The sequence below is a fragment of the Centroberyx affinis genome, unplaced genomic scaffold (assembly GCF_046629955.1).
Source record: "Centroberyx affinis isolate AG114_WGS23_722 - 3 ecotype Tasmania unplaced genomic scaffold, CSIRO-AGI_Caff_v1 ptg004611l_1, whole genome shotgun sequence".
NCBI classification, from domain to species: Eukaryota; Metazoa; Chordata; class Actinopteri; order Beryciformes; family Berycidae; genus Centroberyx; species Centroberyx affinis.
The window spans coordinates 28,882-47,870 of NW_027282222.1; the positions used below are offsets into that span (position 1 = coordinate 28,882).

At 44.1% G+C, this 18,989-nt stretch overlaps 3 protein-coding genes across 4 annotated transcripts; 1 reads left to right on the plus strand and 2 right to left on the minus strand.

The window, feature by feature from the left end:
* Positions 1-481: 481 nt before the first annotated feature.
* Positions 482-2,502, minus strand: crygs2 (crystallin, gamma S2). Its single transcript, XM_071544600.1, has 3 exons — positions 2,491-2,502; positions 1,606-1,848; positions 482-770 (listed from the first exon to the last, which is right to left on the minus strand). The coding sequence occupies exons 1-3, from the start codon at positions 2,497-2,499 to the stop codon at positions 498-500; spliced, it is 525 nt and encodes a 174-aa protein (XP_071400701.1). The 5' UTR covers positions 2,500-2,502; the 3' UTR covers positions 482-497.
* Positions 2,503-3,244: 742 nt separating this feature from the next.
* On the minus strand, positions 3,245-9,545 carry tbccd1 (TBCC domain containing 1). Of its 2 annotated transcripts, none has more exons than XM_071544603.1 (9): positions 9,366-9,545; positions 8,637-8,701; positions 8,289-8,374; positions 7,859-8,017; positions 7,447-7,563; positions 6,926-7,175; positions 6,467-6,653; positions 5,746-6,276; positions 3,245-5,186 (listed from the first exon to the last, which is right to left on the minus strand). In XM_071544603.1, exons 2-9 carry the CDS (start codon positions 8,674-8,676, stop codon positions 4,973-4,975), a joined length of 1,584 nt encoding a protein of 527 aa, XP_071400704.1. In that variant the 5' UTR covers positions 8,677-8,701; positions 9,366-9,545; the 3' UTR covers positions 3,245-4,972. The 2 variants fall into 2 exon arrangements, with proteins under 2 accessions (XP_071400704.1, XP_071400703.1); XM_071544602.1 differs by having other exon boundaries at positions 8,289-8,555.
* Positions 9,546-9,850: 305 nt separating this feature from the next.
* Positions 9,851-15,227, plus strand: dnajb11 (DnaJ heat shock protein family (Hsp40) member B11). The gene is given in 10 exon segments (XM_071544598.1): positions 9,851-10,003; positions 10,468-10,624; positions 11,074-11,171; positions 11,647-11,752; positions 12,057-12,238; positions 12,427-12,509; positions 12,590-12,647; positions 12,789-12,900; positions 13,088-13,247; positions 13,889-15,227. Coding segments are annotated over 10 exon segments (1,095 nt in total). The 5' UTR covers positions 9,851-9,929; the 3' UTR covers positions 13,954-15,227.
* The last annotated feature ends 3,762 nt before the right edge of the window (positions 15,228-18,989 follow it).

Here is an 18,989-nt window from a genome sequence, read left to right on the forward strand (position 1 = left end):
CAGCAGGCGTGGAACAACGGACTTAAACTGAAGAGTCTAAATAGTCTGAACTCCAAATGTAAGGCATCTCAGACAGGGTTGAGCAAATAAGCTTGACTTATTTGAGAGGATTCAAATAGTTTGGCTCAGGTCCGATATGCACCGCTCAAAGAAGAGCTCCAAACAATTTTGTAATTTTCATTGCACCCTCAATTGTGGATGATTGAATCCTACAGAAGGGAATTGCTTCTTGTAACTTATATCAAGCAATTACCAATGATGATTCAGGTATGCTTGAAACACACGCACAAGAAAGTTAACACTAACGAACTGACACAACAGAAAATCCAAAGAAACGTTGTCATCGTCTGCTTGCTGGACAGGTTTTTATTTCAAGTGAGACCTCAGTTCTAAATCACAAAGTAGCCAATGAAAGGTTTTGTCGAATACAGAGTCATGTCCTGTTGTTGATCACAGCGGGTCTGTTTGTATAGGGGCTTGGTTGGATGGAGGGTGAATCACTCGGTGAAGCGCCTGAAGGACTGGACTGCGGGGCTGACGGCGCCCCAGTCGCCGGGCTTGCGGTATTCCCCCTTCTCCAGGAAGTACTGGCGTCCACGGTAGTTGGGGTGCTCGTAGAAGACCCACCAGCCGTCGACGACCTTACAGGAGTACACCTCCCTCCAGCGGAACTTCTCCAGGAGTGAGGGGCAGTCCTCCGTGGCCTCGAAGGCCTGGCCCCCGAAGTCTGCCTTCTCATACAGCTGCATCTTGTACTGGGTCCCACTGGTCTAGGAGGCGTGGGGGGAAGCGTGGGAGACGGAAGGGGTTTGGATGGAGGACGGGTGGAGGACGGGTGGAGGATAGGTGGATAGATGGAAGGGGAGAGGTTAGTGCAGGGGGTTGGGGAAGAATGGGGAGGGGATGTGGGGTAAGAGAAAAGGGGAAGGGGGGATATATAGGGAGATGAGATTCATATCCAGCAAAATGGGAAGAGGTATTTTTAGCACATGTATATGATCAGACTCTCTCTCTCTCTGCAGAAATAGTCTTCATACAGATGGTCTACCACAGGAATTACATCTCTGACTTTGACTTTCATTGTTTGCAGTCTGTTAACTTACTCGTCTGTAACATTATAAATAGTACAAAACTGTACACACACAGCTAGTACAAAATGGATTGATTTTTGTATGAAAGCGGTGTGTCTGAATCTGCCCCCTGGTAGTGGGTCAGCTGATGGGCAAATGTGAGCTGTAGTATAGCCTGATCATACAAATAGAATGACCCTGGTATTGATCACCATTGACAGAGCCCTGCAGTCACCAGTAGCATCAACACCATGGTCAATGACATGCCTATACTCCTCCATCAGCTGGTTTCACTCTGCCCTGCACTCGCTGTGGCTCTGCTTGTATCACCTGACTTCACTGTCTGTAAGATGTTATGGACCTGCACAAGTTTTAGAAGTCCTCAGGTTCATAGGTTTGTGCAGGTTAGGGGTTAATGGAGAGATCTGAATGTAGTGCCAAGCTCATTCAGTAAAAGATGTCAGACTTTGAGGTGATTAGATCCCAGCAGGAACCACTAGACACTGAAGACAAGAACAGTCAATGGCTGACTTACAAAGTGGATCATCTTGCAGGAGCTGAGGCGGTCGTTGAGGCCCATCCAGCGCAGGTACTCAGGGTACTCTCCCCTGGTCAGGACGTACTGGTAGCCCATGTAGTTGGGCCTCTCGTACACCACCCAGGCCCCACTCTCCACCCGGATGGAGTTGCAGCGGCTCAGGTAGGCGTGGAAGTCTGAGCAGTCGCTGTCACACTCATAGCGACGGCCCTGGAAGTTCTTATCCTCGTAGAAGACAATCTGGAGGACACCAAATGCCACTCTCAACTCTCGTCAGATCATTTCACATTCTCTGTCACAGACTGCAATGGGTGGCTCAGTTCACAAATGTCCCATTTGAATTCAAAATGCTGTCTCCTATTAGTGTGTCCGTTGGACAGTATTCTAAGTTTCATTATTCCAAAATAAAAAAAAAAAAAGCTTTTCTGAAATGTGAAAGTCCTGAAAAGTATTCTGTTGGCAGTATTTTGTCAGTGCCTCAATGGTCAGTGCAACTTTCACTCCCAGCTGATTCAAGCCCTCAACAGCTGGTACCACAGACAGGAGAACTGGCCAGTCAGGTTAACATTCCTTATTCCTCTGTATCTCCCTGTCACTCCAACATCAGCAGTTAGCTCTTAAAATGCTGATTTGAACAGTTTCAACAGTTGGATTTGCAGCTCTGTAAACCAAAACAAATGTAACTGCATCCCAAATTCTAGGTTTTTTCCAGGTTAGTGTAGAGGATTTTTGTTCAAGGCATAACATTGCCAAACCCCACTTACTCCTCTGGCAGTTACTGTCCTTGTCCACTGTATCACTCTACACCCTCATACTCACCATCTACCTGCCATGATGCTACCTGAGCCAGTGTCAATGTTAGTCCTGTGTTCTCTTACTCACCCTGCCCATCTTGGATATAGTATGTGGGATAAGCCTTGATGATGTCAAGTGGTGGTCGTCCCCCTGAGGTCTCGTTGCCTGAGTGGCCCTTCACCAGTCCCTTTTATATCCCCGCCTTGCCACATTTATAAACAGCAACAGTGGAGGCAGGGGAACAATCGCTTTGTCATGAAAATGAGATCCAAAAATTGAGTCAGTGATTCTAGTGCTATTCAGTTTTTCCAGAAAAGCGAGGCAGGATTATGGGATAATGGCAGGGGATGGTGAGCGTCCATTGACCCCATCTCTCAGCTGGCTAGGTCCAGTGACCCCCCCTCCAACTCACCTCACCCCCCCTTGCACCATAACACAACACACGTGCCAGCTCCACCAGCATGCCCCCCACCTGGCTAGTAATTACCAACTCATGCCCAAATTCTGAATTCTGGATGAACCCAGATACAGCAGTGTAGCATATTAGATGCAGTGAATAGCGTAGTATTGCATAATGTGATGTTGTGCAAAGATAGTTTTGTCAAAAAATACCATTGGAATCCAAATGCAGCAGGAAGCTTCAATGCATTGTGCATTGCATGTTAGAAACTAGTTTTTTAGTCATTACCTTTGAGTAAGAAATTGTTCTCATTGCAGAAAATATGGAGTATGCTGCAAGCTGTGTCTAATGGCAATGATGGTTGATTCAGAGTCCAATGCAATATGAAGGAGAACCAAGTTTTTTTTGGTGAAAAAGTTTATTCATCTTACATTGTTTTTTTTGTTTTGTTTTTCTTTTACAGTTAAATCAAAACTGATCAAAACTAGATTGTGCTCTTGAAAGCATTTTCATATTGTAACTGCGTAGAGGCCACAGCACGTTGAAACCAAAAGGCAAGTTTGACAAGTAAGCAACAACAGTAAGGCATAATAACAGTACAATTGCATACATCTTATTCCACACTGGCCTTGAAGATGAAAAGACGTGACAGCATTTTGGATAGTTTGGCAACATCAGCATTGTTATCTACAATGTGCAAAAACATTTTTTAACAGTACAGATTTTTCAACGGGTATATCTTGGCCCACATAACATAAACGTGCTGCCTTGAAATCTTCTGCACTTCTACTCAGTTCTGAATCTCAGATGTGTGCATTTGAGCTAATGTACATCCTGTTCTGTTTGACCTCTTTGACACATCCTTCCCTCTTCAAGGTGATTCATGCTGTAATGAGTGGATTGGTCAAAGAATTCTTACCACTGCAGTGTTTCATGCATAATCAGTGAACAAAGGGTGGAGAGGAAAGATGCCTTATGAGAACATTAAAAACAGGTGCGCTGTCATGAAGCCACTGGCCTGAAGTACCCTTTGAGGTAATAAATGCTAAAAATTGTGCTTGAGGCAGAGTGGGCCTTGGGGGAAAAGAAAATCACATTCTAATGCTAACGGAAAAGGCATATTCATACAGGAGCATCCATACAAAAATATACATTAAGATTGTAGCAGACCTGGGAAGAATACAGCTGCAAACTGAGAATATGTGAAGTATGGTAAATTTTGACTCGCTTGGCACATTTGCAATGAATATTGCTTCTATTGTACAGAGGAAGTGAAATTAAGCACATCAAGTATGTCAAAGTTTTGGACAGAGTAATCACTTTTGAACCTGGAGTGAATTACACTACAATAAATTATTAAATTCCTTCCTTTGATTTCCCCATAATGGACAAAGCTGCCCTCGATGTTAACCTGATTCCCCATTTTCTTTTATTTAATTAGCACACAGAAAAACATAAAAATACACTATCGAACCTGAGCTAATAACTAGGTACCCTAACTCATCTGTCATACCGCAAGTGCTATATTATTCACTGCATCTACATTCTCTATCCTTAAATGTGCATGTGTCAATTTCCCTTTAAGAAAAGCATTTTTACACGAATCCAATGTGCATGTAGCCTATGCATGTGTGCACAAGTTGGGGAGAAACAGACAATCACTCCAGACTATGAACAAGGGCAAAGGGGTTTACAGCAGTCATGGTTCTCCAGGAACTTTACCAGATTCATCTATGGTTTCCCCTCCATGCCCTTTCATCTTTACAAGTCTGGTGCTTGCCATCTTGTTTCACAACCTGCCAGTCCTTTCTCTTCTTGGCTTAGACATGAAGACTTAGCAGCCTTTCCTAAAGTAGGACTAGCAAAACCAGCCCATACTATCCTCCCACTCCAGGCTGAGTGGGATATGCCCACTCCCAGTCCAGGCTGAGTGGGACACAAGACCCTACAAATGTTGGACCAATAGTTCCAGGCCTGCCAGAACATAGTGTGAGCGACTACATACAAAGACTTACAGGTGCAGTAAACATACTCCAAAGTTTGTTAAGAACTTTAAGAGATCCAAACATTAACAAGGCTATATGTACCCTGATGTCTGTGCACACTGTCATGCTAACTTCATTTACAGGCACAATATCCTGCTGCCCCAAACAAGAGAACCCCAGCAATTCAACAAGCCATAGGTGTCTGTCCTACTGCCCGTCTGGTCGCAACATGTTTGGCATCATTAGCCCTGGGCGAATCCCCTGCAGGCCCATTGGAGGACTCCTGAGAGGGCAAGGAGGCTGGGATGAGGCTGTCAAGTTCCTGCCTGTGCCCCGTTTCCAGAAGCCACTCGTGGAACTTGTGCTCCACCAAGTCCTGGAACTGACGCCGCTGCTCCCTTGAGAGAAAACATAACAGTTCAGCTATAACAGAAAAAGAGGACAACTGCAGAGTAGAAAAGAGGCTGAATGTGGGGTAGACTAGTGATAAAGTACTGTAATATAGAAATCTGTCACAAAGGAAACAAGTTATTTTTGCTCCGAGTTAACATCCCATTCATGAGTCCATCAGGGTCAGTCACAGTACAGAGGCCCTAGAGCTAGTATTCGGTCACTGACTTCACTACTGCCTTCCAGTCATATCTCACCCGCTGACTGGCCAACTCAAATTTCTCATTGATTTCAGAACTGCTGTTCCACTATAACTTTCCACTGATGACAGCGCCCATTGGATGATTGAATGATAAAACCGATTTCCACACAGAATCTGAACATCATTCCTTCCAGACTAACAAGACTAATGTACATCAGTTGGTGTAGGGAAACATATTGTGTTTTAATACGTGTGGATAATTTTAGTACATGTGTGGATGATAAAAAAACATGATGTCAAATATTCGTTAGCATATTTCTAGACTTATTAATAGTGGTGTGAGCAGGACCTGGCGTTCCACTCACTTGTTGAGCTGGGCCTCCATCACAGTCTTCTGCCAGTTCTGTATCCTCTGCTGCTTTTCCTCAAGCGCTCCCTGGTATGGTGGAGGCAGCCCCCCTGGCACCTCACATGTGTCCCCCTCCATCTGGAAAGGCACCACCAGAGAGTGGAACTCGGCCAGGGGCAGCAGGCGGTAGCAGGCAGAGTCTGGGTTGGACGAAGAGCTGAGCGAGGGGGTGACGAGGCCCTCCGCCCCCAGCAGCAAGGGCCGATCCCAGGCGTTGGGCACCACAGCCAACCCCACACTGGCCATATGGTCCTCCAGGCAGGGGTAGTGAGTGTGGAAAGGCCCCAGGGTAATGTCTGTGTTCCCAGGCAGGAGTAGAGGGCGGGTGGGGGTCAGGACGTGGAGAATGCAGTGCGAAGAGGCTCCGACAGCGACTCGGCCGGCCACACACACCACCCGCACATTCTCGCAGCTGTGGATGTGGACGCTGGTCTCAACAGGACCCAGGACCACTGTGCTGTCACGGCACTTGTCCACGCTGACTGATCTGGAGGTACATACAGAAATACAAATACACTCAAAACCAGGGACATTAAAGCTACAACATTTTGCAGTATCCAAACAGAGAATACAAGAAAGAATGGCCAAAAAGCAAAACACAAAACTTCAACAAAAATAAATGGTTATGTAAGTTATGTGTCCAAAAAACAACCCATACAAATGGAAGCTAACCTTACCTGAGAGGCGAGAGCAAGTATATGAAGGCATCAGAGCATCGGTGTATTTTGATGTTGGCACCAGTCAGCTTATCTGAGTCTTTAGCCAGTGTCTGTTTGAAGACCTGGGACATCAGCACCATCTTACTGCCAACTGGAGCCGTGTGGGTGTTCCTGGCTATCTTGGCTCTCTTCATGGCTCCCTCCACTAGAATGCACCAACACAGAACAAGAGGACTGTCAAAGTAATGTAGACAGACGAGTACAGAAAAAGAGAGAGATGGCTGGAGAGAAGCATATTATACAAACACCCATACCATACCACATTCCTGACTGCTCATACTTACTCCCAGAGACAATAACCACGCTGTTTGAAATTACCTACACAAGAACAGCAATACATCAAACCTAAGCCTCAACTCTCCTTGTGGAGGCTGTGAGGGTTTCATCTGATCCTAATTTCAGGAGGTTTTAGCATACCTTGTTGGGCCCAGGCCAGTTTCTTGCCTGAGCGCAGGCAGGCGGTTATCCCAAAGGGGTTCAGTGTGAGGCTGTGTCGGAGGCAGGAGAGTAGCTGTTGAAGGGGGAAGGAGCGGCTGAGTGTGGAGTAGCCAGTCTGTGCCTGGAGCGGCCCTTTGGACAGCAGCCTATGGACGGGCTGGACGGCTCTGCCATGGCCCCCTGAGCCTTCAAGGAGCAGGCTCAGGCCCCGCACAGCCTCCAGGGATATCTGGACAAACCCAACTGCAAAGTCAGCTTCAATTCATCATAAAGATTTGAATGATTTTTATAACATTTTTGATTTTATAAGCAAAGGTTGTAAGATGACTTATAAATAGTAATATGTGCTTTGCTTTCATGCCAGAAATTAAGGTGCAAAAGTAGCCGTCATTATTGTTTTTTATGGTGGATATCTCATTTTGTAACAAAATGCTTCATATATACATTTTTATGTTTGTTGCTGTAAACTGACATAGGATGTGTGCTGACTGTCCACAGACCTGGCTATCTCGTATGGCCTGTCCAGAGCCTGACAGCTGGCCTGGCTCCACCAGCAGCTCCAGCATCTCACCTAGATGGCTCTGCACGAATGACAGGTGGGCCTGGTCATCCCAGTTCTGCTGAGCCAAACCAGGACAGAGAGAGGATTATGAGAGGCAAGTATGGGAGGAGCTGTCATGAAGGGCCAAAGGATGAGAATAAACTTGTGTTGCACATTAAACTCGATAATGTATTTATTATAGATGTTTTGCATTGAGTACCAGGCAATGGTCAGAATTACAGAATAGCAAGTGTTCATAAACAAATATTGCACTGTACTCTCTGCAATAATATCTGTCTGCCAAAGTAATATGAGATAACCCCTCCACTCCCACAGTGACAGGGTAATGCTGTATATGAAGAGAGGATGACCTTGTTCTGGGAGCTGGTCTTGGCCTCTCGGTCTGAGGAGGAGGGGGAGCGAGCACGGTGACTGGGCCACTCTTCACCAATCAGAGAGGTGCGCAGAGACACGCGGTTCAGCTGCTGGATGTAGAGGAAGAGCAGGAACTGCAGCGTGTCCACAGACAACTGGGGGAGAGGAGAAAGAAGAAAAGGAGAAACAAGAGGTGCATATCAATATCTAGTTCATATTCCTCATGGAGTACAGGATTACAACATCCCTGAGCTTTTCCTCACACCGAATACAACCTCTGCCTAGGGCAAATAATAGCTAAAAATGCAATGAGCCACACACCTCCATGAAAGAACCAGACAGGACACAAAAAACTGACACAATGAGATAGTATTACATTCTTGTGTAAACTGGGACATTTTCCAGCCAGCCCTGTCCTTTTCTCACCTTGCTCCTTTGGTGGTCCAGCTGGCTTTGTGAAGAGCACTGGGAAAGAGACTCTGCCCACTCCAACCTCTCCTCGGGGGCATGGCCTGTAAGAAGGTCAAAGGTCTCAAAGTAGAGCCATGCGAGGTCATCTGGGAGCTGTAGCTTTCCGCAGGCGATATGCCTCCACATGGCCCAGCCCAAAGTAGGGAAGCAACCATCCCGCGTTCGCACATAGGTGGCCATCTTACGAAGATAGTGCAGGCTGAGCTTGGAAGGGGGAGCCACCTACGATGACATTATACCCTAGTTATCTTGCAATATAACATTTGTAAGTTACATAGGTGGGCAAGAGTGCAATATATTCACCTGCAGCGCTCCCAATAGGAAGGGCTCCATGCGTGGCCATATGCTCACACTGTCTGCCTCCATGTCTGTAGAGAAGGTGAAAATAGATGTGGAATTTTAAGTTATCATATACAGAAGAATGTTACAGTGTAAGAGAGCAATGTCAGCAAGTGCAGGACAACTTACTTGTCACTACCAAGCTACTGAATGTCAAACCTATGCATCGAGTGAAATTCTATCATTTTAGTCCTACATGTTCCAATCATTGGAAGTGGGGGAAGAACTGAGGGGACAGCTGAACAGCCGCGTTTGCCATTAAACAGCTGCATGTCAGGCTGGCCCTACAACAACACAGCCATGATGATACTGCCAAGGCATTTGCAACTAACGTTAGATGTCTTCTTGCTGTCAATTGCGATGGAAAAGATATGCTTGAATCCGTGACGCTTTAATGTTCCTATGACAACTGGCAACAAGATTGGTCAAAAACACCTGACTTAGCATCATCACATCAGCTTAGCAAGCTAGCTAAAATGATATGATATGGCTATTTGAAATAGTAGAATATGCATAAAACTGGCATGGTTTGTTCCCCCAGCACGTGAAAGGTGACCTGGTGGCTAGAGCAATTACTAAACAATTGTTTTCACCTAAGTTAACTTCTGCTAACTAAGCTCGCCAATGTTAACTTAGCTACCGTTAGCTAGCTAGGCTAGTGGGAGACAACTGTGTCCCAAGGTTTGCTCTTACTTTCAGCTTCTGTCCTCGACCAAGCAACACGTTGTTCCGTCTCGATGGGAGAGAGATCGGTGGCTGAAGTCCTTCATAAGTGAAAATAGAGACGAGGAGCCTGTCCTGTCTAGTCCTGTCGTCAATTCGGTTTGTTGTGGACAGGCAAACCAGAGATGCACAAATCTGACGTTCTTCCTATTTGGCGCCCTCCTCTTCAGAGTTCATAACTTCCATCTGTTGCGCGCAGCTCACGGGGACGCGCGTAACATGCGCTGTTATCAGCGAGGCATTTTCAGAAAGTAAATAAAAGCTACCAGCTCTGCTTTAAAAAAAATACAACACAAATGATGGCCTCTCTTACCAGCAAAAATGCCGCATTTCAAAATAACTACATTCAAAGTACAAATGCATGGGATTTATTTCTTTAAGAAGTGGGCGGGGTTTGACCGAGAGGCGGGTCTTCCGACATCCTATGGGCGGGTTTTCCCTGACAGGAGGAAGAAGGCTAGTGACTGACAGCAGGAAACCAGTCTTCAAAAGCCGGCAGTTCTTTTTGGCCTTCTTCAAGAAACACCGGGATCTATGGCTGTCAAAGGGATGAATCTGTGCAATGTGTGCTGGCTGCTCCTCTATTTTATCACGGCGGTGCTTGCGGGGTGAGTTGCTTGCACTCTCATGGTACAAAGACAGTGGTGAAACAGCATCGCCAGCTGGTACACATGTTCCATTGTGATTGGTCTAGGCGGCTGAGCCCAGCTCCCCATGTGTGGACTGGACTGAAACAAGCTCAGATACTGTCCGAAGCTAACTTGCTAATAACGGCTGCTCTGGCTTTTGCTTTGTTATAAATGGTAATGTTGGTTCTTCATAGTGCGGTCATTGCCTAGTACTGTAACGGCCATGTTTTGAATGGCCAAGAACTTGCTAACCTATATAAGCTACGCTACTCAGTGACAACAGCTAGCTAGGTGGCTGGCTATCAAAAAATATTCATTTTGCTAGTCAGCAGCAGTAGATACATCATCGTGCCTTAATATGCGACACATTTCAACAAGAGAGTCATTCATATTTTGCTCTTGCCATGTGCCTGTCCTTCATACCCCTTGTATCTCCCCTGTAGGCGAGATTTCTACAAGATATTGGGGGTGACCAAGAGTGCATCGATCAGGGACATCAAGAAGGCCTACAGAAAGCTGGCTCTCCAGTTACACCCCGACAGAAACCAGGATGACCCACAAGCTCAAGACAAATTTGCAGACTTGGGGGCAGCTTATGAGGTGGGTGTGTTATGTTGTGTGCTTGGACAGCTTCAGTGATGTACTGTTACCCATTTTAATATAACAGCTATTCATAGCTGTTAGGTGCAGAAATAGCTTTTGTATAGAATTTCTGTGATTGTGTACGGAAGCGCCTGAGGCACCAATACAAAAGTCTTTTGTACGCGACCCATTTGGTTGTCGTTGGAAACGCGACGGGGATCGTGATTGGTCAGATAGACCGTGTGGCTGCATCTGATTGGCTCTTACGTCGAACTGCTGGCATTCTTGAAAATCAGACGTGGAGCAGTGGCAGTGGGTTCAGATAAATGTTGCAGGTGTATCTGAACCCAGTGTTCCCATCATATACACTGATATTCCAGTGAAGAGTCATATTTGCCTGTATGATAAGGGAGTTAATAAAGTGAAAAGTTTGTTTATTCAGTGACTGACAGGTTGTTTATTTGTAGGTCCTCTCTGATGAGGAGAAAAGGAAACAGTATGATGCGTACGGAGAGGATGGTCTCAAAGAGGGTCACCACGGCTCACACAATGATATCTTCTCCAGGTTGGTTTAATGAACTGCGGTGGTGATATTGGGGATCAAAAGGCAATGGGATTCTTTAGTGCATGCATCAGAATAGCTTCTGTAAGGACAACTTTAGTAATCCTAGAAGATTAACTTGTATTTCCGGTAGATTTGCTATAGACAAGTGTTGCACAAGACATAACTATGTAATGTGCTAGTACTGAATGACTGGGAGTCAAGTGTCCATGTCTCTCTCTGTCTCTATAAATAAGTATAGAGATAAAATGGTGTTGAATGTATCAAAGGTTTGATGTGATCAAATTGCAACAGATGAAACTAATGAGTTTGTTTGCCTATGTTGCTACAAATAGTGATAGTAATGATGGGAAATGGAAAGAAAACTACTATTACTACTACTACTACTACTACTACCACCAAAGGAAAGAAAATAATTCAGATACTCCTGGCGAACAATTTGACAAAGCTTTAACATTACTATGTCCTCCCTCTCTAGCTTCTTTGGTGACTTTGGGTTCATGTTTGGTGGTAACCGACAGCAACAGGACAGGAACATCCCCAGAGGAAATGACATCATACTCGACCTGGAGATATATATATATATATATATATATATATATATATATATATATATATATATATATATATATATATATATATATATTATATATATATATATATATATATATATATATATATATATATATATATATATATATATATATATATATATATATATATATATATATATATATATATATACACTTAATTCCACTTTGTGTTTTAAGAATTTCAAATCAAGATAATGACTATATACTATGTGACTATATATGACTATACATGTTATAACAAAATCCCACAGAGTATTCAAATCAATAGACTTTCTTGACCCATCACCTGCTTCACTCCTTTTATCTGTTTTCCTATTCCTAAATTTCCCCCCAGGTTGTACGTAACAAGCCTATAGCCAAAGAAGCCCCAGGTAAGAGGAAATGCAACTGCAGACAGGAGATGAGGACGACGCAGCTCGGACCGGGCCGCTTCCAGATGACTCAGGAGGTCGTCTGTGACGAGTGTCCCAATATAAAGTAAGTCAAAACTCACTGATGTATTGCATCCGCACCAACTCATTTTGTATAGAGCTATAATAACCTTCAGCAGGACATTTGTACGAACTGAATAGCTCAACACTTTTTGTAAAGAAAGATGTGATGTGAATGTGCTGATGTTATTTATTAATGGATGAGATGATGTGGCTGTGTTCTTCTGTGTGCAGGCTGGTAAACGAAGAGAGAACCCTGGAGGTAGAAATTGAGCAGGGTGTGAGAGATGAGATGGAGTACCCTTTCATTGGAGAAGGTAAGCCTGCTCAAGTCTTAATTAATAAGATTTTTTTTTTTTTATATTCTCTGTCTTTACCTTCTTTGGTTTGTCCACAGGGGAACCTCACATCGATGGAGAGCCTGGAGATCTACGTTTCCGCATCAAAGTGTTGAAGTATGAACTTCGGAACTAGCTTGGAATTAATGATCCACAATCTCTGTGTTTTGCAACCAAAGAGGCGTAGGGCAAAATCTATGATCAGTGACTTTAGGTGAAAGAATGTGTTTGGTAATGTGGATGTGCGTGTCTTTTCAGACATCCTGTGTTTGAACGTCGAGGAGACGACCTGTACACCAACGTCACCATCTCCCTGGTGGAGGCGCTGGTCGGCTTTGAGATGGAAATCACACACTTGGATGGACACAAGGTCCCGCACACACTTTTATTTTTACAGATCTGTACTAATATGGGGCATTTGTATCTGCCATGAATGTTTCAGAAAGTTTCACTCTATTCCAACACATTTTAGATTAATGGGAAATGGGGCGGATGTGATTAAATGTCACAATGTAAGGTAATTAAATTGGATGGCTGCCTCTGCCTTTGTGTCACAGGTCCATATAGTGAGAGACAAGATCACCAAGCCTGGTGCCAGGCTGTGGAAGAAGGGAGAGGGCCTGCCCAACTTTGACAACATCAATATCCGCGGTTCCCTCATCATCACCTTCGATGTGGAGTTCCCCCAGACACAGCTGGACGAGCAGCAGAAAGACGGTGAGGATGGAGAGAGGGAGGAGTTGGGATGGGAAAAGAGGACGAGGAGGCAGAGAGTGGAGCAGATGAATTGTTTGTGACAGGATCAGATTTGTGGAAAGTTACTTTACTTCACTACCTCCCATAAAAAGTAAATTGGTTATGTTACAGAGTTACTCTTTATTCTAAGTAACTCCTCAGAGTATTTTTGCATTATCCACTTAAAAAAATGCCAAGTGTGTTGTCGATAGTTGTTTTAAAATGCAAAGTGCAAAGACTATTGCTGTTTTAAAACAGTAAGTCAGTCTCATTTCTATCAAGCATACATAGGTTACATTTTTTTTCAATTAGCAGTATGTTGTTTGCTCGAGGATGCTGAAGGATTAAAAAAAGAAAAAGTGTGTTATGTTACTGGTCACCACACAAAAGTATTTGGGGAAATCCTGTCTACCAACATTAGACAGGATTTATATCTTTCTGCCTTTCTGTTATTTTAAGTTGAGTTTTAAAGAGGATTGCATTGGGTGCAAAGTATTCAGGAGACATGGTTAGATCAGTAGTGAATAGAATCATGGTACATTTTGGTAACGCACATACTGAAGATGCAGTTTTGTGTGTTGCTGTTCTTGTTGTTGTTAAGCAACATTGTTGTGTTGTTGCAGGTATTCGGAGTCTTCTGAAGCAGGGTTCTGTACAGAAGGTTTACAATGGACTACAAGGATACTGACACACCAACAGACACAGCCTGGACTGAGTTGTCTGACACACAAACACACACACACACACACAGACACCGTCAATCAACAAGACATGCTCAATGAATCGGGCCGGGGTGTATTTATTATTTTCAGATCGTTCTCAGGATGGCTTGAATTGATTTTGTTTCTACTTTTTAATGTTGTGCATTTTGCCAACACTGGCACATTTGCTGTTGTTTTATTTGAAGTGTATAAATAGAAAGGATGCCATATCCCCATTGTACTTTGTTTTGTCTCTACCTTTTATTGCCATCAATCTTTTTGTTTTTTCTTTCCTTTTTTTTTTTTTTTTTTACTCAAATGCCCTTATTTGCGTCGGTGTGGAGTGTTAAGCTGTCTACTACTGTGTCAGCCACTACAGCACTCTGGAGCAGCAAGTCCACTCTGTTATGACACAGAACATCAGGCGACTGAAGGAGGGGCGACTTACAGACTGGAAATCTAAAGGTTCACTGATACCTACTTGTTGTTGACAACTTCCACCAACCTCTGCAGCACTGGAAGACGTCCCATTCGGTCTTTTTAATTAGTTTTATGAATGTAAGGCAAACAGCTTCACCTGTCGAGTGATGAAACGGCTTTTGCACCTTGCCTTCCTCGGTCGGATTCCTGTTCAATAATACTTTGTAAATAGGAAAGAACAAAGTTCATCTGTTCAGCGTTTAGTTTTCCTAATTTATGATGGCTCTTACTGTGTCTTTGTTTTGACACTTTGAGATGTGAGACCTATCTGCAGATCTACTGTATCTGCATCGCATTTTCTCCAGGGCCACTGCGCCGAGAGTTGACCTCTTCAACTGAAACAGTGGGTGGGATGGCACCTCACCGCTCCTCCATCCCTACCCTAGGACAATTTTGTTTCACACATATCTCTCTCTCTCTCTCTCTCTCTCTCTCTCTCTCTCTCTCTCTCTCTCTCTCTCTCTCTCTCTCTCTCTCTCTCTCTCTCTCTCTCTCTCTCTCATCCCCCCCTTTCTGATCAAACCTCACTAAAAGGGACTTAACACCATGAGGCACCAGCAGCCAGCATTGTTGTTGCTGGCTGGGGACAATTTGGTTTGCAAATATTCCTAGCCGAGCATTTTTTTTTTTTCCTTTAACATGGTTTAGGATTTGCATATTCTCAGTTGTTACTAGACTGCAATGCTGCCTCCAAACATTATGGGAGTATCATGGCCTTAATTGTGAATTAACTGGCCATTTTTACAGTGTGTTCTAGGGGGATAATGTACTTTTCGACCAACAAGATAAATAAAGATTTCTATAAATTCTGACTAGATGTCATATCAAGAATTCACCAGCAGATGGCGTCGGAGCTTCAGTCATTGACCCTACGTGTGACCTCTAAGGAGTGATGGGGCTGGGTAAGAGTTTAATGATGGAAGGGGAATTGTGATAGCGGGCTGTGCAAGGTGTGTGGCAGGTGTCGCTTACATGGAAATCTCTGGATAAGATGTTTGCCTTTCTTAGGGTTGATTAATTTGGTAGCTTGACATGACTCCATGTTCCAAAACTTCTTCATCCTTTACTCTCTCAGTAACAGATTTGTTGCTGATTTGAATATAAGGAAAATTTGGAAATATTGGCTATCGATTTGTAGGAACTGATGACCATTTCTCATGTAATTACATGGACAGAATTGAGATTACATTATTCTTAACAATCAGGTGCATTTATGTATAGTGTTGCCAATATTATACAGCAATAACTGCTCTATTGCTTTACAGCAGTGATAGCCCAGATTTATTCGTGAGATTACAAGATAAGGGTGTCTTTAATCATGTTGTAGAAAACCTGTTTGTGTGTGTATGTGTGTGGTCCATCTGACAGTGGGACAACCCTGTCATGCCCCGACACCCTCTCTGTGACCCAGGTGGTTTTACTTAGTCTGTGTCTGTCTGTCTGTCTGTCATGGCTGCCATCTGAACACAAGTGGCTCAGTGTCATAGCCATCAGCCACGCCACTCTGTCCCTGGGCCTGACACACACACACACCTTGTTTGTGTGTGTGTGTGTGTGTGTGGGCGGTGGGACTGTGGGTGGAAGGTTGTCGGGGAGTCTGTCTGCATGGGTGCGGCAGGGGATGTCCACAGGAATCTTTTCAGGATGATTAGTTTATGGTGTGGTGTGCTCATCTGCCCACCAGCGTTCATGTCACAGTGTGTGTGTGATTGCGTGCGTGTGTGTTTCAGTGTGTATAATAATTTCCTATACCAGCCACCAGCAGTCATTTCAACGCGTTAATATCTGTACTTGCACACGGATGTGTGCGTGTTCATGTGTGTGTGTCTATGTGTCTGTGCATGTATGTGTGGGTCCATGTGTGTCTCTCTGTGCGTGTGTGTATTTATGTGTGTGGCCAGTCTGTGTGTATAATGAACTCCCACAGAGATAGCAGGGCTGTGGTAAAGGGAGTTTCCTCCCCGGCCCACCACACATCCCTTAGTCATTATCAGGCTGGAGACGCTCCAGCGTGGGGGGCAGGGGGGTGGGGGTAGGGGTGGGGGGGGTGCTTTGTGATCCGGCCCAGATAAAGCATCTCACTGTTCCACCTCGCGCTTAAACACCCCAGCTATTACATCTTAATAGGACCGGTGGGATTCGACGCTTAAGACCGCCATTGCCCGCAAAGCTGAAAGCCTGTATGTGAGCCGGTTTGTTCAGTTCGCTCCAGTTGTCAGGTCTTGTGGAAGTTAACACTGTAAGGGGTCAGATCAAAATACATGCTGTGAGAAATGTGACCCTCTCCTTCAGATGTGGTTTCAAGAAGAGAGGGCTAAGTGAGTTACGCAAATAATATCCCTTAACCACTTGTAATTACAAATCTTGAAGCACATGAGGGCAGCATTGCCTCTTCAATCACATCCTTCACTAAATCACTTTTCATTACCCTTACCAGAGCTCTGTGTAGTTTGAATGTGTGTGTGTGTGTGTGTGTGTGTGTGTGTGTGTGTGTGTGTGTCTGTCTGTGTGTCTGTCTGTCTGCACTTGCATATGCCAGTCGTTGATGCAGATAAGCACAGGGATCACACTTGACCTTGAGCGTAATGATTTCTAAGTGTAGCTGCAGGGTTAAGAGAGGCACAGGCTAAAGGAGGGCTAATTGAGCAATCTGCTAGTCTGTAGTGTGTGTGTGTGTTTGTGTGTGTGTGTGTGTGTGGCGCGGCGCCAGTGGGTGTTTTGACCTGCTCTGACTTGGCAGTGTGCTCAGTTAATGGTGCCTGACCTGTCAGGAGCAGGGCTTGTTCAGAGGAGCCCTGGAACAGCACTGGAGCATTACTCATAGCAGAACATACACTGTTACAGTCGCTCCCACAAAAAATATTCAACCACCTTGGCTTTTCACACATTTTGTTGTTCAAAAAAAATATTTCAAAACACAAAGAGGAAATGCTTGAAATCTTGGAATGTATAAAACGCAGATACAATATAAAAAGTATTTACCCCTCCTGTACGATCTGAGGTGAAATGCTTCAGCGAGTTTTTACTGTCCAATTTCACCATTGGCTTTCATAGTAAAACTGGACAGGAGAAAACTCACTTTTCATTATTATCACACATAGTGATGAGAGGCTGATTTACATTTTCTTTGAAACCTCGCTGACTGCGTTCAAAATGCCATTCAAGTCAATGAACCATATGTTCCAAAATGTACATGAGAATTGTGATGAGAGTCCACTCTGCACATAGAGGTTCCCATTAAGATGTATTGAAAGGGCTTAGTCTTTGTTTTGGTAGCAAGAAAGACACAGAGCTGTTTTGAAAGAAAAAAAAATATCACTCAAAATGACTTATTATGATCGAAAGAGGAAGCCTGAGCTGTATATGAAATTAGATCTTGAGGAATTTTTGCCTGTGAAGCAATTTTTTTTAAGTGACATAAAGAGGGTGAATGCTTCGATGACATTTGATTTTCTGGCTGTTTATATTGGTTTTGGTTGTATATATTCCTATGCATTTTTCTTGGCAAACTGAATGGAGCACTTTGCATAGATCTCAGGAAAATAAAAACCCAATAATTGCATTTTTAAATATTTTTGAAAGCTACAGGGGGTGAATTTCTCTCTTTTTTTGAGCGACTGAACATAATTGTAATCATTCTATCAAATTAAAATTCCGTAAAAAAGTACAACATTGAGAACCACCTTTCATAATGAATAGGAGATCTTTCATTGGGAGTTATGCAATTGAATATGGCACTTTCATTTAGTTTATTTTTTGTGCAATTTCTGGATTTAATTTTAGATCTGAGCTTAGCAGGGCACCAAGTGAGAAGTTACCCCCCCAACCCCCACAGAGCAATAGCAAGGATGAATTCAACAGACAACAAAAAGTCATCTGACTGTTTCAATGTGTGTGTAGTTATCAATGTTCTGTAGCACCAACATATGCCAAGGCTAGGGAGGACAGCAGGAGAGAGGGGGGCGAGCGGAGAAAAAAAGGACTTTGCCTGAAATAAGAAATGTTGACGGACAAAGCCTACAATTTGTGGGATCTGAGCATAAAGCAAACAAAGGGCAGCTTTTGTAAGGAATAATGCATGTCAGCCGTATCCTTATCCCGCCACAGCTTTGAACACCGCTGGGGACGTCCATTGCTCCACTGTGTATGTCGTGTTGCTATATTAAAGCCAGTCACCTCAAAGGGAAAAGCCTCAACTATTCAACAATTGAATGGTGGGGCTCTCATTATGGCCAATGTGGGCAGGAAAAAGTGGCTTTGGGGGTTTTCAATTCAGCGACTTAAAGCCCTCCTGTTAGCAAGGACGAGCTGCTGTTTATCCCAATGCCTTTCTGGGGGCTAAACATAGTCGACTGTCATTATGGATCTCTCTCTCTCTCTCTCTCTCTCTCTCTCTCTCTCTCTCTCTCCTCCCCCTCGCTAACATTTATTTATTTCTCTCCCAATTTTGTCATCTAATGACCCGTGTTGCGTTGTCGTTTGAAGGGGCTGATGGCTCGCTGGTCTCCCACATCCTGAGGAAGAGAAGGGGTGGCTGGGATAC

What these genes read in the sequence shown, in the direction of transcription:
- tbccd1 (XM_071544602.1), bottom strand. Translation starts at nt 8,699, where the DNA reads ATGGAGGCAGACAGTGTGAGCATATGGCCACGCATGGAGCCCTTCCTA. An exon ending in TCCTATTGGGAGCGCTGCAG is followed by an intron (nt 8,556 to 8,636) that starts GTGAATATATTG and finishes ATGTCATCGTAG; the next exon opens with GTGGCTCCCCCTTCCAAGCT. An exon ending in TACTTGCTCTCGCCTCTCAG is followed by an intron (nt 6,277 to 6,466) that starts GTAAGGTTAGCT and finishes ATGTACCTCCAG; the next exon opens with ATCAGTCAGCGTGGACAAGT.
- crygs2 (XM_071544600.1), bottom strand. An exon ending in CCTGCAAGATGATCCACTTT is followed by an intron (nt 771 to 1,605) that starts GTAAGTCAGCCA and finishes CACGCCTCCTAG; the next exon opens with ACCAGTGGGACCCAGTACAA.